The sequence below is a fragment of the Maylandia zebra genome, linkage group LG7 (assembly GCF_041146795.1).
Source record: "Maylandia zebra isolate NMK-2024a linkage group LG7, Mzebra_GT3a, whole genome shotgun sequence".
In the NCBI taxonomy this organism is placed as follows: Eukaryota; Metazoa; Chordata; class Actinopteri; order Cichliformes; family Cichlidae; genus Maylandia; species Maylandia zebra.
This window is the reverse complement of record NC_135173.1, coordinates 66389248-66416100: the sequence shown is the minus strand read 5'-3', so window position 1 is coordinate 66416100 and position 26853 is coordinate 66389248. Positions and strand designations below refer to the sequence as shown.

Here is a 26853-nt window from a genome sequence, read left to right as displayed (position 1 = left end):
AACAATGTAAGAATACTTTAATGATTTCACACGGTTTACACTACACAAAGTTCATCTTCAACATTTCACAGCAGGATGTAGAGAGGACGAGGGCACCAGCCATGCAGAGCAAATATAGGTTTATTCAGAGGGAGCTGAGAGTACAGATGAGCCTGGCAGCTAAAATGGGTGTTGAACTACAAGCATCCATTACTGCGCGGGTGGGGGTGGAGGGTATTTACAGTGAGGATGAAAGCAAAGATGTTTGGGTTAATGATGGTCAGCTGTGCCTCTGACAGATGAAGGTCGTCTGTGACTTTGGAGGTTGTTCAGTGGAAAAGCACTCCTCAGAAACCTTGTAACATATTAACAAATGTAGCTTTGATGAACATTACGTGGAATAACTTTCAACTGAGACACTGATTCCAGCTAAAATGACCCAGGCTCACTGATTTACTGCGTTGCAATCACACAAACAAACTAAAAGCGGAAGCGTCTGATTGTGTAACAGCTGAATCGGTACAGTAAAAGTTTGAGTTGCGGGAATAAAAGCGGGAAGATTGCTTTGCTTTTTCCTGATGATGGACGCTATTTGGAACATGTAGAAATTTTTAAAAATTACTTGTGTAACTTTTTATGTACATTAAACCAATTAAACTGTTCTGACTCAGTAACTTAGTTTTTTTTTTTAAATTATTTCGCTGGTTGGTTTTATTTCAAGCGAGATATTATTTTTATAATTAAAAATTTCATTTGTGTTTTATTTATTTGGCGTGATATATAGAAGCTTTAAACTCACTAGAGAAATTTGCTGTCAATTAAAAGAATTTGGGCTACTGTCTCAAAATTGTGACTTCACACAAGTTACATGTGACAGAATTTCAAATAATGTCAAAAATTCAAGTTGGGCATTTTGAAATTCTCAGTATTTCAGAATAATCAAAAATTTTCACATAAACTGAAATTTTAAGAAAACGACTGAAAGTTTTGACAAATTTTCTGGCAAATTTTTTTCAACTTACATTTTTTCCGTTGGCAGAAAGTTTCCATAGTAACCGTTCTAATTTCAATATAATACATTTCATATCAGTTTACAATTCCACTCTTTAATTTCTAATTATATTTTTATGGTGTTTAAACACAAATCTAACAACATAGCCAAAAAATAATATTATGAAATAAAGTCACCTTCATTTTTTTAAATTACATAAACATTTATTGGTTCATTTATATCACTTACACAGTTTATTCACTTTATAAGTTGTTTTAAATTCACTTACCACTGAACAGTTTGGGGCTCTGTACCTTCACTTACACCTGAATTTGTCTCTAGAGGGATATGTTAGAATAAGTGTAGTGCAAATTGCTCATGCTTGGCTAAGAAGCACAACCAAAGGGTAATATTAAAAATCAGAGCATTTAAAGCTGGAACATGGGGACAAGCACAATGGTTAAGTCAGTGTGCACACAGTCTAAGAACGTGGGGAAAAATGGGTTTGGAGGATTTGCAAAGACGTCAGTTATGCACGTTGATCAAGATTGCTATGAACGAATGATTCACATTTAACAACAACATCAGTATCTGCACACATGAACACAGCTGGGATGTCCAGGGGGGCACTTCAGGGTCACATTACAATCAGACTAAGGTCAAGGTTCACAATTACATCTATGATTTATACCTTTACAATTAAACAACAACAGTATACAGAGAAATATGCAATATATACATAATAACTTCACTATTGGACAAAAATGGAATTCATCCCGCATGAATGTGTCAGCCTGACTTTAAAACCTTCATATATTCCTGTTTAAATTCTTCCACTGAGAAGTGCAGACAATGCTGCCCCACAGTGGCAGACTAAAGTAATACAAATGTCATATGGACGCACATGCACCAGAAACAGGCAACATGCTTAAATGATATTAATGTTACATTACAGCCACATGGAAACAGACCACAACACATGTCCATCACTGAAGACACAAACAGCCACAGCAGAGGAGCGGGTACGAATGTTTGGTCAGCTGAGTGAGGGTAGAATAACAGGATAAGGAAAAGGATGCTGATATGGACAGAAGGCACTTTGGAAAGATAAGGAGTCCCACAGTTACAGTAATAATAACAGTAAAACAAAATAAATAGATAAACAAAATCAGCATCTCTGAATTGCAAATGTGTGAATCTTGAAGTGAAAAACAAAAGGATTAAATAATCATTTCACATAAATTAGAGGCAAAAGATGGTTAGCTTAGCATAAAGCCACAAATCATTGTTATATCGACCTTTTCGCATCGATAAATAACTTGATATGATCTTCAGTGAGCTGAGGAGAGGAGCTGGAAGGCGGTTTGCCATGTTTGGTCAACAGCAGGCTTCTGTTTCTCGTTTCTGTAGCTAAGTTAACCCAATCATAACCCAATCATTGCTGTTGTTGCGACTTCATATTTAATTTACAGCTTTGAGAATGGATTCATTGAGTAAGGTTGTAACTGTGGTTGTTACCACCGTCTGTAACTGCTGCTCGAGCTAGCGTGACATAAAGGAAGCGGATGCCTGTGCAGCTTCTTTAGGAAGTTATATCATTTATGCTTATTTCATTGCAAAAATTGAAAACATCGTCGTTTTAAAGAAAAATATAGTTGTTGATTGATCACCTATAATCTAAGCCAGGTTAGCTCTTTAGCTTTTTTGTGTTACAATGAGAAGAACAAAAGATGTGCTAGCAGATCCAAAAGTTAGCTTTTTGGCCAAATGCTAAGTGAAGCGACCCCGTTTACTAAAACCGAGTTATTGGTTTGCAGTGTTAATTGTTGCGTGTAGCATCTTTGTGCGCACTGCCCTAAAGAGAATGCATGGGAAAATATTGCAATAAAGTTTTGCTTAAATGTAAATTTTATGAAACAGTTTTTGTGTATTTACAGAAAAAAAATGCACAATAAAGTTTCGAGGAATAAAAACTGACCTAAAGCCACCTGAACAGCAGATTAAAGCACAATGAATTCTTATTGCCATTAATGCTGATAGACAGGTTGCTTGACTTCTTCCTATAATAAATATGGTCACTGAGAAACACAGAATAAACAGCATATAGGATACGTAACATACACGTCACTGGTGTAATACATAAATCCAGTGTATCTGAGGCTGTTCGAGGCTTATACTGGATGGTTTATTCCTTTAGTTAACGTCACGGACAGATCTACCAGGTCACAGACACACGACTATTATAAATATTAAAGTAACGATGGCCTTATTATTGCTGATCCAGCACACGGTGCAGATGGAAGGGTTTTGCTACAGGTATGGCACAGCTCAGTACAGCAGGTCGTGTTGTTTTTCAGCAGCGCACCACACAAAAGCAGCAGGAAATTTAAAAAAAGAAAAAAGAGCCAGAGAGTCGGATAGAGCGACGTGGAGCTGGAAGGAAACGGCTGATGTGTTGCTGTGTGCTGTCAGATTGTCACGTGGAGGCTTTGAGATGCAGCCAGTCACTCTCAAACTCACTCTGCTGCCATTCGCTCTATGTGCTCAGTCAGCAGCTTGTACTGTTCTGCAGAGGGACAAAATACATGCGTTGTTCTTCCACACGTAAAGGAGCCACTTTTTAATTATTTACACACAGTTTATGATCACCGACAGACCAGCTGTGCATACAATGAAAACAAAAATATGAGATGGCATTTGGGTATTTTCTGATTACTGAATCACAAGTTTCTACCAGAAGACAACAGAAAAAAAATCCTTATCTTGAATTTTTAAATGATAATTTCAACTTTTAAATAACTGCCTTTTATTATCCCTATATATGAAAACATTGATCCATGAATACAAGAAAACTGGACCAATCCAAGGCTACTTCGTGCTTTACCTTCATTCAGGTTCCCAATAACTGCCTGCTTCTTCAGGAAGTCATTGCAGAGCTTCCTACTCAGACCAAACGCCAGCATGTTGTGAGTGAATGTCCTGAAAATACACACAACACCAACATCGTCTCAGTACAAGAGGAAAATATCACAAACACACAACAAATATTGTGCAGTCGTTGGCACATCCTCAGGGTTGTCACAATAACCGTGTTTTACAGTAACTATACGACTCAGTAACAGCATTACAGATATTAAAGATTACACATGTAATATTATGGTATACATGATAATGGCGAAACAAAAATCTGCTATTGGGACACACCAATACGCCCAGCTGCAGAGGTTTTGTAGCCACCTCTCACCTTTTATTAATCATTTTCATGACTGTGGACTTATGCAGGACTAAAGTAATGGGCCCACCTTTTAATCTGTATTTAATCAGTATTGCATTTAATCTGCAATACTGTCTGCATTAACAGACATTGCAACACGTGCGTGGCTCTGTAACACCACTGTTACCACTGATGCAACAAGTCAGTTTGTGAAATTTCTGCCATGCACACGTTTCACGATCAGCTGTAAATGATGTTACTGCAAAGCGGAAGCATTTAGGAACCACAGCCGCTCGGCCACCAGTCGTCACGTCATGTAAAGTTACTGAGGGGGGGATCTGAGTGCCGAAGAACATAATCTGCATTAACATCAGCGCTTAAAATGTGTGACGGGGGCTTCATGGCTGAGCAGTGAGCCTCACATGAGTGTTGTAAACGTGGAAAACACTTCTCAGTCTGACGGATGAGTCACAGTTTGACCAATGCCAGGAGAACGTTACAAAAAAAAGGCAAAAAAAAGGCGGCATAGCTACATTTAATGTAATTTTTTTTACATACACTACAAAAGTGTGATTTAAGCTTATTGTAGAGGTTCAGAAGTCATGACCACTTGTGTGCTGGTTCAGCATTAGTCATGTATCTACACGTGAGATGCTACTGTGCGCCCACACGAGCAACAGAAAGGTGACTGAAACCATCTTTGTAATAAAGTATTTGTTGTTTGAGACACTAAAAAGATGTTCAGATTATTTTATTAATTACCACTTATTATCTCATCACCTGTGTTTTGTTACCATTTTATTACCTCCACCTAGGAGCTCATGTTTTGGTTTGTCATTTGGTCTGCACCATCTGATTTTACTGCACTGCAAACTTCTTAAAGTATGTTTAAAAAAAATGAATATACAGAAAATAAAATACTATTCCCTTCAAAGTAAATATTGCCCAGAGAGCAAGCTGCCCTGGCGGGCGTTCGCGCTCCTTGTTAGGATTTCTTTCTATTACTACGTGGAAATCACGGAGGTGTTTTGGTTACCCCAGCTGGCCAAAGGCGATGTTCTCATCGATTTTGTAGCTGTCCTTCTTCTCCTCATCAGTCATGTGACACCACTTCTCCCTGCAGCAAAAACACAGTCGCAGTCAGACTTCAGTTCCACTCGACCTTCAGCTCGTCCACAGGAACAGGTCAGGGGTGGGTGTCACACAAATATCGCATCCAGCAAGGTTTCTTTACACAGAACATTGTGATTTTTTTAAAACTACATTGTGAAAAGCCAAGAAAAACCAAACAAGCATGACATCCAACCCTGTGACTGTCACTTTCATTTCATTACACATATAAGACACGAAAGAGCACATTAACCAGCCATCAGCGAAAAGACAACAACAAATGATTCATTCACAAAGAATCATCATTGTCAACACATGAAAAGCACTGATTTGGACTTTAGTGCTGCAAAACAAATATTTATGAATCTGGAAATGTTTCCAGATTATTATTGTCTGAGGTCTAATTTACATTTGACAGTTTTGAGTCATTTGTCCTGAATTTGAATTAAATCTTTTATAACGCTTGAAAAAGAAGAAAACATGCCGTCATCTGTCTTTGAAGCAACACGCCACAAACTCCCCGAATAATGAAATCTTATCTGAGTCTGTCCTGGAAAAACAAAATCAAAACTATAAGTTGAAAATGAATTCATGACTTCTGTCACACACAGACGGCTATGTGTGAATATTTTTTATGCACTTATTATTATATCCATTGCTAACATCATATATTTGTCAAGGCAGAAATGAAAGAAGATCAAACATGTTACATTTTTAAATTCTTATTTTTGCACGTCTATATTTAGATGTAACCAGTCTGCAGTGTAAGTACAAAAGCAAGCACACACACTGATTTTTAAAAAAGGCAGGAGAGGGGAACATGCAGATGGAGTCAGAGGAAAAAAAATGCAAGCAGATTAATGGTTTGAACATGCAGTGAGCTGTGAAGAGGCAGAGAGCATCTCCAGACTGCAGTGGATCTGCTGCCATCTATAAATACCATCCCAGACATTATACAAGCCCTCTTTGCACATTCCGGATATTAACTGTGGGTGTGATGCTTGTCAGAGGTAGGCACAAAAATCACTTCAACTGCAGCGTGACAGAGCTGCGCCCGACAGCCCCGACATGCCAACAGACGTCGAAGAAAGAAAGAAGAAAAAAATGATCTTCACATCTCACCGTGCTCTGATTATGCAGATGTCCACATAGCACAGCCTCACATTACTCTCTGGTCATCACTAACAGAGGATCTCCTCTCACGGTTCACCGGAGCACATGTGACAAATCAGACCCGGGGCGACTGCCAGACCTCGAGACTCAAGTTCTGACATCCATCGGACAGTTTTGGGGTTTTTAGCACAGATTCCTACAGATTTCCATCTTTATTCACCCATCAGAACATCTGGCGAGCACGGCTGTCGTGCAGTGAAATTGGAGGTCGTCTGTTTTGGTGACTATGGAGTCAGAGTGTCACCATAGTAATCGGTCTGGCACAAATCAGTGACGCATTTTAAAAAGCTGTAACGTTCACAATGCCGGGTGTCCACACCGCCCACCGCCCGGTGGTGTGACAACAATACTCCAGCAGCCTTTTACGGCTGGGGGTAAAGACTGTTAATGGTTGTAACACTCGTGACACAGAAGTCATTTTTGTTGCTGTGGATGTTTGAGCTGTCAGCGTTCATACTCATCCATCCAAGTCATGCATGGATTTGTGGAGTCACCGCTTCCTATGAGAAATGAAGCTACTCAGTGAGTTCACAGTTCCTTTGCATTATTAACCAGATGAGGTGGTTCTCGCAAGCTGCCCCTCAGCAGGCTTCCTGACCTTGGCCAATCAGAAGAACGTGGATTTTAAGGTCCCCATTTCAACTTAAGGGGATAGCTTAGCTTCGCTGACAGTGAATCAACCACAAATAACGTAAAGAGAGACAACACCCAAGCAGAAGGAAGCATTAATATAGAGAAAATGGGCACTGCTGTGTTTTCTGCTCTAAACTTTAAGCTACAAAAACGGGGGGGGGGGGGTAACTTTTAATACCAAGCACAGCAAACAACAGGGGAAAAGTACTTGACTTTTAGCTAGCAAGGAAGCTATAAAGCAGGCAGACCTCAGTCCAGCAGAGCGCCTTCGGGACAGGAGATTCACATCACTGCAGCAACTCTGTGATGCTAACGTGTCAACATGCACAAAATCTCTTCCATGAAGAATTACGGCAGCTCAACAGAGGCCCGACCTGCTACTAACAAGGTATCCCTAATAAAGTGGCCCTCTGAGTGTAGTTTGGCGTCTGTCTTGTATATTAGCAGGAAGTGGTATGTACCATGCAAAGTGCAGTATGGCAGCAGCAGAGACCTATGTAAAGACCTATGTCATTCACATTGACATTCTCAAAGCTCTCTGTCCCCTTCAGGTTTAGTCCTCATGAAGATCTGTCCTTTGCCTTCTCCTCCACCTAAACTTTGATCTTTGCTTGTTTTGGTTTTTTTGGACAAACAGAGGGACAGACCTCACATGTTTCTCTTCATCCTGCGTTCCCCTGCCCGGCAGCAAGGCACAAGGAGACAAAGGGTTAAAGTCAGCATGCAGAAAAGGAGAGAACAATAGCAGCTTTTAGAGAAGGAGAAGGAGAGGAGAGCAGACAGGTGGAGAAAACAGAGGAAGGAAAGGAGGAGAAAGAAGAGAGGAGAGAAAAGGAGAAAACAGGTGAAGAGGGGGCTAGAGGCAACAGTAGCAAATATTTCATTTAGACAGGAAGTGACAAAGCAATAGGTGCTCCTTTAAACTCTAGAGATTCATATTTCCATCATTTAGTATTAAACAGACTCACCTCGTGGTCGGAGATCTTTTCTTCCTCTCACAATGGACAGCATCAAAAAAGGCGGCGTTCCAAAATCTCAGCGTGTGCCTGACAGACAGAACATGGACACGTTTCAGGCTTCACGCCTCCACCGCTTCACCAAACAGCCAGAAATAACCGTCACTTCTCCAGGCACAAAGAGGCTCTGGTATGATTCATACTGCAATGCCAACCATTTCTAACATGTGCAGTTCCCAACGCGCCGGTAATGACTCAGTGAAATTGGGGTGGGGGGGCAACAATGTGTAGAAGCTGCTTTTTGAAATTAAGCAGTAAACCGAACAGAGCTCCTTTTTGCGTCGTGCCACTGATTTGAAATGTTACCTTTTTGTTTCTCATCACTTTCAGTTCAATATTGTTACTTTTTAATTTGTAACAATTTATGTTATATGGTCACATTATGACATTTTGAACAATGACTGTGAATTAAGGTTGTTTTTCATCTCCTAATGTCATACAGTTTATGCCATAATACACTTAGGTTTTGTGCGTGGGATCATTGTTGATCAAAGTTTCTTCCTCACATGATGTGATTCTTACCAGATAGGTTGCTGCTTCAGGTGAGTGTACAGGTACACCTTTTCCCCTTTCTTTTCCTCTGGAGCGCCTGACACTGAAGAGGAGGATGAAATATAACAGGCAGGGATGGACTCAGGTTTGTTTCTAGAACATTCTTTAAAAAAGTAAGAGCACTGGAGCAGCAAAGTGAAATAAAAAATGATTTCTGAGCTACGATACCTGGTGATTTAGGCTTCGTCTCCCCCGGATTTTCCCCATCACTGCAAAACAGATTGTAAGAGTGAGGAATACAGTGACAAGCGAAAGTGTTAATGAACAGACTCAAAGGAGGAGGTGCAGATGCTCACTCAGACTTGGGAGCCACTGAGCTTCTCAGCTTGCTCTCCAGGCCCCCAAAGAAGCCTTTGACGTCAGTCTTGGACGTGTGTTTAAGGAGGCGCTCGGCAGCGTCCTTCTTCCCTGACAGCCAGGTGTTAGCCTTGTTGAGATAAGAGTCCAGACCAGCTGGAGCACCACCGCGATCCAACAGCTCCGAGGGAGATGGCTGAGACTTTCCTGAGAAGAAAAGCTCAAAATGCTGAGTGCTAACGTTGCCTAACAGCATCTCCCAGCAGCTACCTGCTTTGCACCGTCTGAGGTGGGGGGTTATTTTCACAGGTGTTCACTGAAGTACTTAAAAAAAATAGGCCCGTGTGAGATTTAATGAAGTGAACGCTTCACTTTAGCCCAGCAGCAACTCAGTGAGCTGGAAACGAAAACAGTCATTAGTCTGTAAGATTGTGTTCACAACACAAAAGTGGAAACATGCTGTTACTCTGTGTAATCAGGGCTCTCTGCAGTCTGCAGCAGACCTTTGTGTGTCGCTTTGCGCCACAGTGCAAGTTGTTATAGACAGAAAAAAATATTTAACTTAGCAGACGTGCCTGCAGACTCGCTGATGCAATGCACTGTGTCACAGTGGTGTACTAATCACTCAGTGCTTCCTGCTTGCATAAGCACAAACACTACCTTTATTTGTGATGCTGCTGCAAGAGAAACCACAGAGCCAAACCCTGCTGGTAACATTCCCTGAATCAGCACTGAGGTGTCTTGTTTTTATAAAACAGACACAAACACAGATGTCTGTCTTTTGCACTTTTGCAGCTAAAAGTTGGAAAAGAAAAGCCTTTAATTTGGGCTGCAGAGGCTCAGCAGCGTTTCTCTTAAAAAGCAACACCTTACAGTCGCTCTGAGGTGGCGTACAGACTGTTTTCAAGAACTTCAGCTGATCTTACCAACGTAATAATAAGTGAAGCACATGGTCATGAGGTTTTTTGCCGGGCTGTAGTCGTCCATCTGGTAACACCTGCAACAGAAAAACAAAACAAGAAAACACAGCATTTCTTCAGATGTGATCCTATGAAATGATGACTTTGGTGGAAAATATATGAACTAAATATTATGTAAAGTATGCAGAAGTATATTTTTAGCACCCTTTGTCTGTTTCTGTGGAATTTAAGCAAAAACCACTCAATGCTGAATTTTCTGAAACTTGTTGGAGAGGTAAACAAATGAAGATGCATTTACTGCCTTGGGTGTGTGTTTGAGGTCATGTTCATGCAGAAAATCTTCAGAGATCCTGGAGAATTATTGCTCAACAACACTTTAATGATCCCAATAAGGTCGGACTCGTTGGAAGTTAACAGTAAAGAAAAGAGGAGCAGCTCTTTCTGCACATTACTGCAAAGGTTTTACTTCTTTTTGTTTTGTGGCACAGTTCAATTTTCTAATATTACCGTATTTACTTAAAGTTCCTTTTAATGTCAGAATGTAATGTTCTTGACAGATTTATCTGATCTTTCATGTAATCTGTGACTGATTATTAACAACTGAATAATCTTCAAATTACCTTGAATGCACATAGAAGAATAAAAACCTCAAGCTAACGCGAGCGCCACGTTCGGTTCAGCAGCATTTGCAAGACGCAGCTTTGATTCCAGCTCTGCTAAAAACTTATGTCACATGACCACTTATTCAAAATGATGGCTCAAGTTCACAGTAAAAAAAGTTACAGCTGGACCGTATTTACTTACTCAAATAGCACAACTGCAAAAGACTGCACGAGTCTGTAGAAGGTGGCCTCGCTCACACATTTGGAGTGGCAGCGCTGTGAACACAGTACAAGTACATGTCACTGCAAGGAAACAACATTTCAGGAGAATATAACACCTGCGCTTCTTTCTTCACATGCATCAGAGTGATGGTTTTCCCGTCACACGACAAACAAGAAAACAATCGAAAACACATCTTTTTCAGCTAATGCCGTATTCACCAGATTCCCTCCTTCCTTGATTAAACCACAGCGTGTGGCTTTGCAGGAAATGACTGAGCCTTGAGCTATGAGCCCGTGAGATGCTTTTAAAGACTGTTCTCTCTGTAACAGCCAGTGGGCTCAATGTTGCAAACAGTAAACGAGTCAGAAGGACGATGGTGGTGTTGGTCAGGGTTTGCTGGTGGAATTTGTGGAAAGAGGAAAACAAATACAAAACAACAGACTTATCTCTGCGGCCACAGCTCAGCCGTTTCCTGTTGATGTGAGAACATCGAGAAGGCCAGAAGGAGCTGAGGATGCACAGTGTAAAATCTACACATGAGTTTATCATTTGTTTGAACACTCGTTTGTTTTTGACTCGAAACAAACCCGACGGATCAGCAGCATCTGTAATTTAGGAGTCAGGCACCTGTCTGCATGTAAAGACAGGTAAGAAAGAAGAAGAAGAAGTGCAAATGACTCCTTCAGTGAACTCTGATGGAAATTTGCTACAACTGGCAAACAAAGCCTTCACTGTGTCTCAGCTCTAAAGTGTTTGATGACTACCACGTCGGGCTGGAACCAATTATTTCATTTAATCTGCTGATTATTGTTTGGATTAACCATTTAGTCCATGAACCGTTTCCAATGCTTTGTTCTCGTTTGTATAATTTTGTTTGTTTAAGAAAGCAAACCCAGAGATACGCCGGCCTCTGGAACATTTATCAGGAGGGGATCAGGGGCCTTTCCAGAGACGCCGAGGCCGTTCAGCTGGATATCCAGGAGTCTTCTCAGCTGAGAAGACAGAACAAGTGGCACGTGTCTTAATATTGAGGACGTGAAGGATGAGATGCAGAAAGCTCAAGGACTTGAAGAACCACCATAACTAAAGCTCAGGAACTTTGCCAAGAACTCAAAGAGGTGAATGAGAAGCAGAGCTCAAAGTGACAAAACGGGAGGTGAGAATCTCGACAGAGAACTCCCGAGAGACAAAAAAGAAAGTGAAAATGATCAACTGAAGGCTGTGGGAGTCGCAGAGTGTCTTCAAGGAAATAAAAGAAAAACATGCAGAAGGTCTCAGAGTCAGAAGCGTGTTCAGCTGAGCTCAGTTTGGAAACAACAAATTTCATCTTGAGATCCTGGAGCTGCAGCAAACGCTCAAGTAAGAAAAAGACTCGGAACCGGACAGAAGCCGCAAACCTCAAGACCTTCAATGTGACACACTGCGACTGACGCTCCGGGAGGGCTGAAGCGACAGGACCGAGGAGGCCCAAGGGGTCGGAGAAAAGCTACCAGCTGACAGCAGGGCAAGCTGAGGGAGACAGAAAAAAAAGCAGGAAGTAGTAGTTCGAGACATCGTGGAGCTCACACAGATGCTCAGAAACACGTTTGACAGTCCAGGCAGAGAAGCATGAAGCCGAGGCTGCGGAGAAACTGCACCGCATGGCTAAAAACAAAATCAGCTGCCAGAGTGAAGACGGCTTTTACAAACTTCTCATTTGACAAATAAGTAATCAAATCTCATATGTTGATTATACCTGTGTCTCTACACCAAATGACTCCATCACAGTGCAGAAATGAAACCTTCAGGGTGTTTTGTTTGAGTTCCTTAAAGCTCATTTTTGCACAATAGAAAGCAGAAAGGTCGCTTTTTGTACAGCACAGCAGCAAAAGGAAAAAACCAAAAGAATTTAAAAAGGACACAGAGGCTACTAAACTAGCTCGTAACAATGTGCAACAACATGTGACTGTGTGTACTTTCAGTCATTAAAAGGAGAATAATGTAACAAAAACCATCTAAAAACACAAGTTTGAAGTCAGCGCCACTTTAGAATAATATCACAAACCGAATGCTGTTTTTAAATCCTCTGCAGCAGCACAGTTTCCACCTCTGAGGAAAGTTGTTTTCCAAAAAGTCCGAATGACAGCAGCAGTCAAAGAGCTCCAACACTTTGGAGCCGACTACACTGCAGCTCCATAGCAGTAATTTTCTCAGTATATTCTGCCATGGTTTACTCTTAATGTCACTTAATACCACCACTAACATGGTGGGTAATTATCTTCATGCCTCTAAGATGCGTAGTTTGTGACATCTCTAATAGTTTCCAAAATTGCCTTAGATATGAATGAGCAGCGGGCTCGACTGAGAAGAGAGGAAGACTGACTCACTGACACAGGTCGGCTTTTAAAGAAAGTCTGAAACTACTTTTTAATATCACCTTATCATAAATGCTTCCACATAAACTGGAGTTAGAAATTAAGACGTTGCCAAAGCGAATATCTGTAAAGGCAGTGCTGTCTGCTCTTCATCAATGTGACGTTAGCTTGCTCGTTGTTGGTCAGCACTGTTTTTGCTGCTGTGCTTGGTTCTTGAAATGTTCGCATAAATCACATCAGAAGAATCTTACATTTCCAAAGGTATGTTGCACAAGTACACACGTTTACTCAGCAGTTAAGTGCGCTGCACAGCTGTCTGGTTAACAGTCTTGATGGGCGAGTGTATGTTTACGTATAAGATGTTTTGAATTTCGATGCTTTGAGGAGAACAAAGCAGGAAAGAGCTGATCGTGGACTTCTCTACAAAGCAGGCGAGGAATTACAAGCCCCTCATCATCAGTGGCACGCCAGTGGAGAGAGTGGACAGTTTCCGATACCTGGGTGTCCACATCACTCAGGACCTGTCATGGTCCTGTCACATCAACACCCCGGTTAAGAAAGCCGTCAGCGTCTCTTCTTCCTCAGAAGACTTAGAGACTTCCATCTGCCACTGAAGGTGCTCAAGAACTTCTACTCCTGCACCATCGAGAGCGTCCTGACGGCAAACATCTGCACCTGGTTTGGGAACAGCACCAAGCAGGCCAGACGAGATCTGCAAAGAGTGGTGCGCTCGGCTCTTCTCACTGTTGAGGTCTGGGAAGCGCTTCCGCTCCCTTAAGGCCAAAACAGAGAGAATGAGGAGGAGCTTCTTCCCCCAGGCTATTCGGGCCCTGAACCAGGTGTAGGACTGGACTCTCCCACACATATCACATCACCACACGCACTCTGGTTTTTCTTCATGCACACTTCCTATAATTTATAATCTCTTTCTGCTATTTGCACATTTTTTTACTGTAAATTTCTAAGTTAAATCTGTAAATTTTGTATAACCTGTAAATTGTAAATACTGTAAAACCACTGACATTTAATGGTCAGGCATTGCATTGCACAGCACTTCACCTCATGTCATACTGTGTATGGTTGTGTGTGAGACAAATAAAATTTGAATTTGAATTTGAAATGACCTGCCATTGTATAATGGGTATAACGAGGGAGCGTTTGAGTTTCTCCGGACTTACCTGAGCGCTGACATACTTGGCAAACCACTCCCTGCCTTTTCCATTCTCTCCACTGCACAACTCTCCAAAACGAGCCTTCTCCTCTTGGTCAAAGTCCTCTCTGTGAAAACATGGGGCTGCTGTGAAAACACACTTTAAAGTCTGCTTTGATGAAAATGAAACAGAGAAATCTGAAAAATACAAAGAAGATGGTTCTGAAGTTTGGACTGACCGACAGAGAAAGGCCGAAGATGTAAAAAACAAAAAAGACTGGCAATCACTGATTTTACATCACTGAGCTAACAGCCAGCTCTTACAGGTGATTTCAGAAGATTGCTCATGTTTATTAATGTGAAAGATGTCGCTGCTGTCCCAGTGAAACAGCACGGCTTTAACAACGTAGTGAAATTACCTAAAAAGTAGCAGCATTGCAGGGCAGCAAATATCCAACTGCATACTGCACAACATTCAAACTCATCTTGTGTATTTACTGTCTGCCTTCATGATGCACAGCTCGCTTAGTCATGCATTACTGCATTAGCATCTACAGGATGCGGCTCATCATATCTCGAATCCTTTCACTATTACATTAACCCTTTAAGACCTACCATAGAACCAAGTCCGCCAGAGCTTATATTATATTTTTACATGCTGTAGTGCCATTTTTGGGAGCATTTCAATTTGCTATACATCAATACAACTGTTATAGCCCATATTTTAATAATATGTATGCATTAAGTCCATAGTAATTACATTAATTGCAAAAAAGTGCAATAAACTACAAAAAAATTAAACATCGTTTTTGTTTTGTTTTTTTTACATAAATTTCTACTTGGAGAAATTTAAGAGGCTTATCCCTCAAAACTTTAAATACAAAAAATAGTTTACAACAACAGGAAATTTATTTTGAGTGTCTTCATAGTTTTATTTTTGAGACACACCAATTTTTATATACTGCAGGAAAAACGAAAAACAATCCTATGATGCAAATTTGCAAAGGAAACAGCATGTGCATCAAAATAAACTGTTTAAAGCAGTGCAATTTGAGTTCTAAGCATCCCAGAAACTATTCAGAAAAGCATAAAGTCAAACATGACTTATAAAAACACCAGTATAGGCTTTTAAGGCCTACAAGTAAAAAACTACATTTTCTGTGAAAATGACGTCACTTTCGGTTTCGGGCAGGTAATGGCGGACATGCGACAGTTCGCGTTGACGTCTGTTTCAATGTGGGAAGTGTTTTGAACAGCTGATCGGATCGGCAAAGCGTGTTTCTGGAATATTATGTTTTTGTTGCTGCAAGTGCTTTTTATGCAATTGTTGCAAAGCTTTATGTGGAAGGAAACCGTGACCTAGGACAAGCTGATGGCATAAGATGTAAGTACAACTCCTCTGGTTTCATATGCAAAAAATTATTGCGCTAGCTTACGCAGTTCCAGTTCTACAGGGATTTAAAAATAGTTACGCAAAACGGAGCGTGCTGCTCCGACCGGCTTTAAAGGGTTAAGGGACAATCAGAAATCCACTAAGAGGGTGATGAAGATAATGAGAGATGACTGGACCGTCCCAGACAAAGGTAAAGAGGGCAAACTGCTGAATCAGAGTTCTAATGGCAAGAAGATTTTACTTTAGGATGAGATGCGTTATGGCATTGACCCACAGAGAGGTCACCATGTGACCTCTCTGTGGGTCAATGTGCAAAGAGCTCAGTGGTCAATGCTTGAGGGGTCAAAATAAACATACCTAACAAAGTTCAATGAAATACAAAGCTGTCCTGATATTTAGAAGTGTCTTTGACCAACCTCACATTTCACTCCATTAGATTTCTTACGTCAGCAGACCAGTGACCCCCGTGACCCTGCCGCAGTGTCACGAGAGGCTCAGCGTGTAAACTATGAAGCACGAGCACCAAGGCCACGTGCTAAGCACAGAGGCCACTGTTCAATTTCTTCACTTCTTAAAATATGCTCGAGTGATAACAGCAGAACCACCCATGTGTGTGATCATACAGTGCAAACACTGCTGCTTTAACATAAACGTGCCCATGGCTACATTGAGACACCCTGGTTGGAGTTTGTAACCTCCTCTGTGTTCAAATACCAACGATATCTTTTCCTTATCTGGCTTCCTGGACAGAATTTAGCACTCTGGTAAATGTCGACGCCACCTTCACCCTACAGCTCTTTCCCTGCGTTGATAATTTGGTGGCTTCCATCCAGACCCACACAATGCTCGCCAACATTGGAGAGGCGCTGTCGGACCGTCAGCTCCTCTATGACACGCTTTGAAGTTTCTGTACTGTAATTAACTTCCTGCATGTATTTTCACAACATTTCTAGTTTCATAAAGACAGGCTGTTAGAAACATCCACTAAATCTGTTGTTAAAACACAAACACGTACAGACGACATCAGATAAAACCCGTCACGCCTACGGTAGACTCGTCTCCGCGATCGACATGGAGGGCTTACAGACTTCTCCACATTCTTTCTTTCATCATCACAAAACAAGTTTCAAAAATCTAAAGGCGAAAGGCAACACCTTTTCATCATACCAACTTACATTTTAACAATGCAAGTTAATCCAACGCCCTTTTCAGTAAACACTGTCCGCAGCAACCTCACATGACTCACGCTGCTTTCAAAGCCCACACTTTTGTGTGGAGATCAAAGCATTTCAGCCCAGATCGTCTCACCCTGCCTTCCTGATTTCATGTGGTTCAGATCTGACAGTTCACTTTCAACAAAAGACAAAAACCCCCAGAAAGTTTCAATAGTCTCAAAGAACGACTGAAACAAACAGCGGATATCAGGATGATCGTTTCTCTCATCTTTGTCCGTTTTTTCCAGGGATCCCTGTTTGTAATTTCCCACATGTATGGCACAACTCTGATCTGTTTCAAGTCAATGACATTTCAGTAAGTCAGACCTCTTCTATTTGCAAAACACGATGCAACAAGTATGCCACTGATTCATCCTAAAAAACCCACAATTTTCAAGTTGCATGTTTTCTTACGAATGCCGACGCTGTACAGACGGTGTATACTTGTGCAATTTCAAAACTTTGCATCATTTTTCTGTCATTCTGCAAAAACTTATGGGATTACTCCATCATTTACCAACACAGAGAAGCAGACAGTTATTCACAGCTATCACTATTATCCATATCACTAATTAGCCTTTAGAATGTGTGAGGAAGCCGAAGCACCTGCAGAGAACACACAACATTTTTCTGTGGCTCTAATGCTTCACAATCTCATTTATCAAACAAATGTGAGCTGTCTTTTTTTAAGACTCACTCAAACACAAAAGACCAAAAACAGTTCAAAATGTTGCTCCTTACTTTCCATGAAACACCTTCTCCACATACGTCTTCATGAACTGCCTCCTCTCCACCGTCTCGGCGTCGGCTTCCTCCCCGCTGTGAGCCGACGAAGACGACGACCTTCTTAGTTCCCATTCATGAGAGGGCGGGTCCATGTCATTTTCACTGTCTGCCGACTCTGTAGCATCACTGTCGTTGTTTCCCTCCTCTGACTGGTGGTGGGAGTTGGGCTTGGTTGGAGCCATGGGCTCTGGCAGCTGGTGGACTCCTGTGGAAGAAGCTGGCTCTGGGGAGAAAATGTCTGTGTGTCCTTGGTGTTGCCCTCCATCTATGTTGAGAGTCTTGGTCTCTGACGGTAGGTCGAAGTCTATTAGGTTGTCCACTGCCACACCCTCCATGGTGGAAAGCCTCTTCGTTGTGACTGTGCAACAGTGGTGTTAAACAGAGCTATTTACTGCTGTGCAGGAACATGAGAGTGCTGGTCCCAGTTTAGGTTTCCACTGAAGCTGCCGGCCTTGCTAGGTTAGGATTCTGCAGATCATTCCACCCCTGAGGGTGCTGACCCTCACAGAGTGAACTCACAAAGCATCTGTGGACCAATGAAAGAGAGAAATCAGCAATATTACACCATGTTAAAATAGACAGTGTGAACATAATAATTTTAAAAACACACTTGACCTGCAATTCAAACAAAGATCATGTGGTTTGATAATGTTAAATACCATTAACAAAGGAATATATTTGGCCAAAAGCTGCAGTTCCTGTTACGTCCACTTGAGGCTATCTATGAAAGTGAGCCAGTCCCCACAGATTCCCATTTTAAAGCGCTCACATGAATAATTTTGCTTGCAGTGAATGTGTCCAGTATGTGCATCTGTGTGTTACATTCAATATACGGATGCAGTATGTTCGCCAAGCTAAGTAGCATTAGCTGTTAGCTTAGCAATCCACACTCATGCCCAAATATGGTCACTTCTAGCTCCAAGAAATGACACATAGTAGCTAAAACATTGAAGGCTCAGCAGGCAGACTGCAAAACCAACAGCCACGTCCATCTTTTACATACAGTCTATGCACAAATGTCCTCCTAATACATGGGTTTTATGCTTTATAAAAAATCATGCCATGTGTTACAAAAAAAACACATGTTGCTGATGTGGTGAAGTTTTTTTTTTTTTTTACAAATGTTCTCAGTAATATAATTTCAGACCAGATACAAATTCAGAGCATTTACGTGAAATTGATCCATATACAGACATCAGCATTACTCATTCTGAAGCTTTACTAATAACCTTTCAGTTACTGATTTAGGAATTTCCAGCCACTCCTGTTGCAGATCACTTCAAGTTCAGTTCATTTAATGTGATTATCGAGTCCACTACATTGTCTCCTAATGGAGATTTGTCTCTGGCCAGAAAGTCTTTTCCTTGTTGATGAATCTAAAAGATTCAGTTCAATATTTATTAAAAAGCAACATCATGATGATTTGAAACATTTAGAAAAAGTGAACAAGCAAATCAGAGTCCTGAATTCATTTAGATCACCTTAAATATATTTAAACCTGGTTTAGCTATAAAGCCTTGAACTAACATTTCCCCTCCGAGTTTGTCCTTAAAGCAGCATTTCTGCAGGACTTGGTGCAGTTTTGCAAGAGTGGTTGGGTGGAGGTGCTGCCTTAAAGGCCAAAGTCAGAGAGTAAACAAACACCTCAAATTACAAGAACGACTGCAACCCTTACTTTGCTCCAAACTGAGACAGTGCTTTGCGACGGTCAGTCTAAGAATCCTTTTCTGCTATGAAAAAGTGAAAACATTCGTAATGAAAAGAAAAGAGGGTATTACAGGCCGTGTAGCTGTAAGTGTAAATTTAACCGCCAATAACAAAATGTTACGTGAATAAATCTATACAAGTTTACTTCTTTCTAAATTTGAGATGATAAAACAAAACCAGTGTGACATCTGACTCAACACCAGGCCTACCAAACGTGCCTACGGTGACACGGCACTTCTTATTTAAATGCTTAAGGTGTGAAAGTGAATATAATTTCCTGTTGTTTCTGATCGCACACATTCTGCAGGCAGAGTTAGCTGAGCAGAGCAAAGTATGCTTTGTGGTCTGACATAAAAAAACCCACAAACCTCCTGATAGGACACGCTTGTCCTCCCTGACTCTGATGCTTAAAGAAGGAGAAGAAGATCTTTGTATCTCAGAAAGCTGATCCTTACCTGGAGGCATCAAAACAGATCTACTGATCACTTCTCAGAGGGAAAAAAAGAGCACGAAAGAAAACGAGCAGCATGTTGTAGCTCCACACTGTCATTTAGATCCTGTTCAGTTGTCCTTGCTTTGAAATCTCACACCCCGTTCATCTCTAAAGTAAACCTCAGTGTTGTATTTTTAGAATCTATTCTTTCATCATGTTACAGTGCAAATAATAGGAAGTTGGAATGATTGATTAAAAACCACAAAGAAAAAGGCAAACAAATCTTAAACTGCACTGCTATACATCTCCTGTCACACACACCTTTCATCTGGTTTGAAATAAATGCCCAGTCATGGGACAGCATCACACTGCTGACTCCTCAAACGGCCTTCCCAGGATTCTTCACCCAGCAACAGCTGGCATCCTTCTCTCACACACACACACACACACACACACACACACACACACACACACACACACACACACACACACACACACACACACACACACACACACACACACACACACACACACACACACACACACACACACACACACACACCCCCTGGGCCAATGCTTGTCATGCAGCTCTGAAGATGAGGTTATATAATGCAGCGTTTAGTGAGTAAGACCGAGGGTGAAACACTCGAGATGCACAAACACACTCATGTGTACCTAAACACCCACATCACCAAAGACAAAGCAAACATTTGGCCTGCAGACGCTGCTTAACGTGTGCCATTTACTTACATTGTTTCCTCCGAGCAGGACACTGGCTGGACCTGCCGTCCCCGGTGACACGGCTTCCTCGCCTAATAAAACTAAACACCGGGGGGCGCTCTTTGATGTGTCCGCAGTCTGGCTGTCACTCTAACAGCCATGGTTTGGTGTGCAAGTCTGAGTTTAGGTCAGGGTTCAGCATCATTTTTGACAGAGTTAAAATCCCATCGAGTAACTTAACTGGATAAGTGGTAAAGAAAATGGATGGATGGGTCGTCATTTACCTTTGCAAACAAATCTCAGTATTATTGTTTCTGGGTGGGAAGAATTTTATCCAAGAATCTGTGACCAACCGTTATATTTTCACTCGGGATTGTAAACTGAGTTTTGTTCATTTGATTTAATTTTCATCAGGCTTGATTAGGTTTAAGAGTGGTTGCTAGGTGATGGAGTCTGTAATAAGACCCGCCCACCTAAGGAGTAAGAGCAGGAAAGAAATAAATCAAAGATATGTTGATGACAAATGTACTTGCGTTACAGCAAAACAAATCAAATCTAAGTCTCCATTCGAGTCGTACTTTTATTTACTCAAACCCTCTGAAGGTTAAACGTGGAAAATACTGGAAAAAGTGAGCATCTTATGTGAAGTTTAAACCTTGTTTTGTTCCTTCCTGTGATTAATCTGACACACTGGACTTCTGGTTATAACTCAGTGTAAGACTTGACCTTTCATTGTCATTGTGTTACCTTTATTCGAGTTACGGCTTATAAAGATCTCTTAGACCTAAAGGCCAATTATAGGCTTGACAGTAAGCCATTGTGTTTCATACTATTTCAAAGCCTTGTGCCAACAAAAGGCTTATCAGTGGTTGGTTTTGTCGTTTAAAAAAAAAGGTGTTGCGTTTCCTTTCCCATTGATTTCCATATGAGCCCTTCAGATATATTTTGCAAGGCTTGGCATGGGGCCACATCCTTGGTTGGCAAAGACTTCCTGTGGACAGGGCGCTCTTATGAATCACTACGCATTTCCTGTTAAGGTGAAGTCACAAGATCTTTGACACTCTATCCTTTATTTCTGCAGTGGAAGTGTAGATGTAGAGGTTTCCACAGACACGTCACTGGATCAAAGGTGATCTCTGCTTGGCTTTTTGAGCCTTCAACAGTCTGCACTGATGTTGGGTCAGGCGATTGTGGAGAATGGTCACTCCTTGGGTTTTCTTTGGTTCTCAAGCAGTAGTAGATGGAGCAGATGAAGAACGGCCTGCTGGTTGAACTGGTGCCAGTGTTCAACTACAGACTTCAGCTATTTCTGCCTCCATGTCTTGTTACAGCTTTGAATAGAGAGAGTGGTGTAATTCTCTCTCGTGCTGGTCTTCCTCCACATAGCACCAAACTCCAACTTGGATCGCTTATTGGACTTTTTCCATTACCCACAGTGAAATCATTTCTTAGCTAAACCTCAAGAGTTTGGCTTCATTTTGGATCTTTAGCAGTGGTTTAGAAAGGCTGCTCATCAGAACCTTTGCTAAGTGGAGTCTTTTGTTCTTCACTTAACAAATTCTCCATCTTTAAACATGTTGCCAGTGAACCAAACTCGATGTATTAATCTTCTGACAGTGAGCTCACTTTTCGCTGCCCTGATTATTTCAGTATTTCAAATATTTCAGGAGGTTGTGCACGACCGCTTTAGAATCTGTCAACATGGGGTGGCTGATAGCTTTGTAATTAGAGCCCACACCATATGGGCATTAACACCCAGAGCAGCAAGTCTCCGGCTTACATCCCAACAGGTCAGAACATTAGGCGCATTTTTATGCCCATGCAGTTTCTATCTTTCTTTCTACACTATCCTCGTCACTACAGGCATAAAAAACTTTCTTTTTCTGAAACAGAAACCTTCAGTTGAACCGTGACTTGTCTCGGAGAAAGCAACTTAAACCACAATAAATAGATTTACAGGTCATCCAGGCCTTTATGTTTTTGGCTGTAATTTAATCATCTGATCATGTTTAAGTGGTAAACATCTTGCATGGGTTACTGAGCATATGTCCTACAGCTAAACAGTCGTGCCTGTGATGCTCAGAGTGTGAAATGTTGCTTGTCACATCTCTCCCCTGCAGCACTTCTTTTAGATGCCCGAAAAAACAGCAAAGCCCCTCAGTCAGCAGTCGTGATTCCCTGTTGAGGATGGATGGCAGCGGTACAATCACCTGCTGGGCCAGTGACGCCATTTGGCCTGATTAATGTGCCCCGTCCTGCCACAATAAATGCACACACACACACACAGTCAGGGACTCTATAAATCACACTCCTCTCTGACTGCAAAGGATGCAGGATTTTTGCTTCCCTGAACCAGAAAGGGCGCTCCCAGCCCCCCCTCCTTCTCCCTGAAAATACACAAACACACAGTGACATGCAATCCCTGAACCCAAGTGCACACAAACACACACACAGCCCCTCCAGGTAGCATGCACAGAGGAGGGTGGTTCAATCGTGATGAAAGATACTATGAAGCTCGGGGGCTCCACACCAGCATCACAAGACCTTCTCCCATCTCATTTTCAGTGTGTGCTACACGACTCACACAGGGAAGCCAGAGCCGTTACGCAACCTTCCCCCCGAACCACTCCACCCGAGGAAATATTATTCAACACACAAAATCTGCTGAGCAAAAACGAACAAGGCACCCCCGACACAGTTCATCCATCTCTGTCGCCCCGGCTTTCTGAGCCTAAAACACCAAACGCAATCCAATAACTCAGCTTTCTCCACTATGTCAAGCACGGCATTACAGAGCATCAGCTCAGCGCATAAGCAAGGTGACTTTAAGGTCTCCGGCTCAGGCCACTCATCCATTTCTGTTCTCAGAGGCATTCCTGAACAATGCTCGTCTTTAATTCAGGTGAGAACCAATACCCGACTTGGGACTTCCCTGACCCGCAATCCTTTGCAATTTGAGAGGGTACATATTCAGTGTCCCCATTAATGTGCCTACTGGGATGTCTCAGTTACCAAAACAAAAGCAGTGAATGCATTTTCTGGATCTTCCTTTAGAACACACACAAAGTCTGAAAAGACTTGGGAAGGAGGCTACTTCTCCTTCCTCCTTTTCTTTACATGATGACATCCACCCTGTTACAGTAACACCCTTCCTTGTATCTCAGGTATTGTGAAATAATTTAATTTTACAACTTTCACAATGTTCCAAAGCAGTGAAAACCGTGTTTTGTACTGTAACTGTATTCCAAGCAGTCTGCAGTGGAAACTGGAATATCCACAACCTGCACCGGGTCTACTGGCAGCAGCCTGCTAGTGACCAAAGCAATCACAAGAAGGATTGTGGTGCAGCACTGTACACCTCTTTGTGACTGATTTCAGCATGCAACAGCCAGCAAAAACCTGCAACCGGTCAGAGATCAAGATGATAAAAAAGATGGATGTAGCTTTGTGGAGGGAAAACTATAGCTCATCAGATGCCACCAGATGGCGATGGTTGTGATTGGAAAAGGGCCTTAATGTCTGTTTACAGAGGTCAAGGCCTTTCCTGACCTCTGTAAACACTTTGCTGCAGAGTGGACTGTCACTCATGTTGGGTCATATGAGTGCCTGTATAACACCCTGGTATTTGGCTGCAGTATAGATCACATGCTACTCATTACAGTTAAATAGTTACCATGCTGTATATGGAATGTATCCAAACCTGTCAAACAGGTCAGCCAGCATGATGACAGAGCAGACAGCTATTACAAGTATTTAAAACTATGTTATTAACATCTCCAGAGCTAAGAGAGTACACGGGAAAGCTCACAGTTTTAGAGACCAGAAAGACTAAAGTCTCTTCCCGATGCCCATCTTATGAGGAAGTAATAAAGTTGTTTCTAACAGAGGTGTTTTAGCTGTTGGCTGGGCAATGAACCTTCATAAAATCAGATAATGCTATTGTGGATGGTGAACTTCCTAGTGCAGATCCATGCTGTGATAGCATTTTACGCATTGCACCTTTAAGAGGCAGCAGGGAGTGGGTGCTGTGGGAGCAGTGGGATCAGAAACTCGAATCTTCAGAGGTGCAAATAAGATTAGACGATCTCAGAAAGAGCTGTTTGTCTAATTACAGGGTGTTAAAACAAGGGGGAAGTGAAGCTGTGTGGGACAGTTTGGAATAACTGACAACACTAATAAATGCATCTTTATAAAATCCTGCTACCCAGCCAATATATCAGAGTTTAACATCAGTATAAAACTGAGTTTTATGGTGCAATATAAACATGATCTAACAGCAGAACTACAGCGGCAGAGAGCGACGGCTGAAGCTCACAGGCTTCTGTCACGTGTTCAGTGGATGTATGACAAGCAGAAGTGTGTGATGGCAGATTGGTGAAGGTGTAGAATCTCAGCTGAGGGGCCTGCACTCCAGATAGGATCTCCTCGCCACACATTAACGCTAAATAATGTTCTCAAACCTCATCCACAACATCCACCATGGATTTTTTATAGTGGTAAGAAAAATCCAATGCAGAGGTCACAGAGAACAGGACTGTGTACAACACTAATACCAGCACGTCAGATCTCTTCCTTCATTTCATTTCAGTCATCCAAACATGACTCCCTTGTGTAACATTCCCGTTTCCTCGTAATGAATTGTAAATTAGAAAGAACATCAGTCGCAATCTCTGAGAAATAGCATAAACCCTTTCCTCGTGCTTCACGACAGAAGGCAGAGGCTGGAGGGCAGCACGGCGATGCAAGCTTCATTTACAAAGGCAGCTAAACACTTCTGCCCCACGGATGAGGAGAACTGAGCAGCAAATGCTGTAAAAACTGACAGGAAGTTCATCTCCGTGCAGACTTCCAGATACCACCAAGCACAGTCCCCATCTTTGTCACACACACACACTGTGGTGGTTCCACACAGAAGATGGAAATAGGCACATGTGAGAAGTCTCAGTGTGAAGGAGACCGTTTTTGCTGACTGCATGATAAAACTAACATCATGTTGTATTGAACATGGGCTCCCCCCCCTCGTGGACTTCAGAAGAGACCCCCTAGTGGTTATTAAAAAGAATGCAGGTGTGAACACAGTCATCGCGGTGTGGAGCAAAACAACCGCACAGAGAGCCTCGGAGAAGGTGATCTCGGTGTGGCTCCAAACGAACTGCAGAGGAGTTTGTTTCCAATCCAACTAGTATGTATGCTGATAATATGCTTTTTTTTTCCTTTTGTGTTTGTTATTTATTAAATTTTTCTTCCACAACACATTCATAATAAATTTTAAAAAAATACAGGTAAGTATATTTTGCATGTGTGGTCATCATTTTTTCTATAAAATCGCAAAGGACATCTTTCACAGTTTACTGCACACGCTCGTCTTTTCAGCCCACATTTACTTGACACTATTACATGTCAATAACTTCTGTCTGATCTCTTTGCCTTTGCTTATATAAAAGGAGTTCTTCCTCCCTGCTCTTGCCAAGTGAATGCTCATAAGGGAACTGCCATATTGTTTGGGGCTCTTCATCTAATCTTGAAGGGTCTTTGTAATATAGATTTTCTTCTTGGCAAAGAAAAGCAAAGTATCTGAACTGAAAAAGCAAAAATCAGTAAAATGATATTAAAAGCTGGTAAACCTGACAGTAAAGTAAAGGTGAGCTACTCTCCCATATTCATTATTACAGTAAAAAATGACAAATTCCTATATTTGGATGACACATCTGACGAATATAAATGTGTCTCTACATCCTTAAAAACGATGCTCCCTGTTTTGGTTTAAATCCACCGCCTTCACTCAAAGCGTAACAGCTCTCAGCGAGGTTTGGCTTACGAATACTCTCCAATCACAATCTGTCACGAGTTCATTAACATATGAAAAGTTAAAGGCACGAAGGAAGCAGGAGCTCGCACCGCCAGCTCCTCATCATCGGTGACCCGGGCGGACTGACAGCTCCGAGGAAGCGGCGCTGAACAAACAGACACGTTTCCTGGAAGGCTGGGAGCTCCGTGGAAGACTAGAAGCTGACCGTCAAGCCATTTTAAGGCAAACAGGGAAACCCCACGTCAGTCACAGAGAGGTTCGTCTGCAAGTGCAGCCGAACACATCCAAACGAGAGCGGCTGCAGCGTCCAGCAGCCCTATACGCTTTGACCCCAGAGCCATTCAAGCGACCACAAACCCCGCTGCACAATAACGTTTAAGACCCGTAAATTACGCAGTCCGGAACATGTAAAGTGACATCTGATGAGCTGACAAGGTAAATAAAAGCTGTACGTACATGAAACATCCGGTGCTGGACGGAGAAGAAGCAACTCACTGCTGCTCGTACGCGTCGCTCATCTCTTGCTCCTGCGTCTTCTTCTTTTTCTGTAGTGGCGTTTTCGAAAAGACCTTTAGTT

General features: G+C 41.9%; 1 protein-coding gene across 2 annotated transcripts; it reads right to left on the bottom strand.

Moving 5' to 3' along the window:
• On the bottom strand, positions 1 to 26853 carry kiaa0513 (KIAA0513 ortholog). 2 transcript variants are annotated; one of them, XM_004573881.3, is made up of 13 exons: positions 26733 to 26853; positions 17563 to 18133; positions 14243 to 14342; positions 10690 to 10763; positions 9892 to 9962; positions 8965 to 9172; positions 8837 to 8877; positions 8639 to 8711; positions 8069 to 8146; positions 7748 to 7777; positions 5221 to 5301; positions 3855 to 3949; positions 1 to 3536 (listed from the first exon to the last, which is right to left on the bottom strand). In XM_004573881.3, the coding sequence occupies exons 2-13, from the start codon at positions 17940 to 17942 to the stop codon at positions 3487 to 3489; spliced, it is 1281 nt and encodes a 426-aa protein (XP_004573938.1). In that variant the 5' UTR covers positions 17943 to 18133; positions 26733 to 26853; the 3' UTR covers positions 1 to 3486. The 2 variants fall into 2 exon arrangements, with proteins under 2 accessions (XP_004573938.1, XP_004573940.1); XM_004573883.3 differs by lacking the exon at positions 7748 to 7777.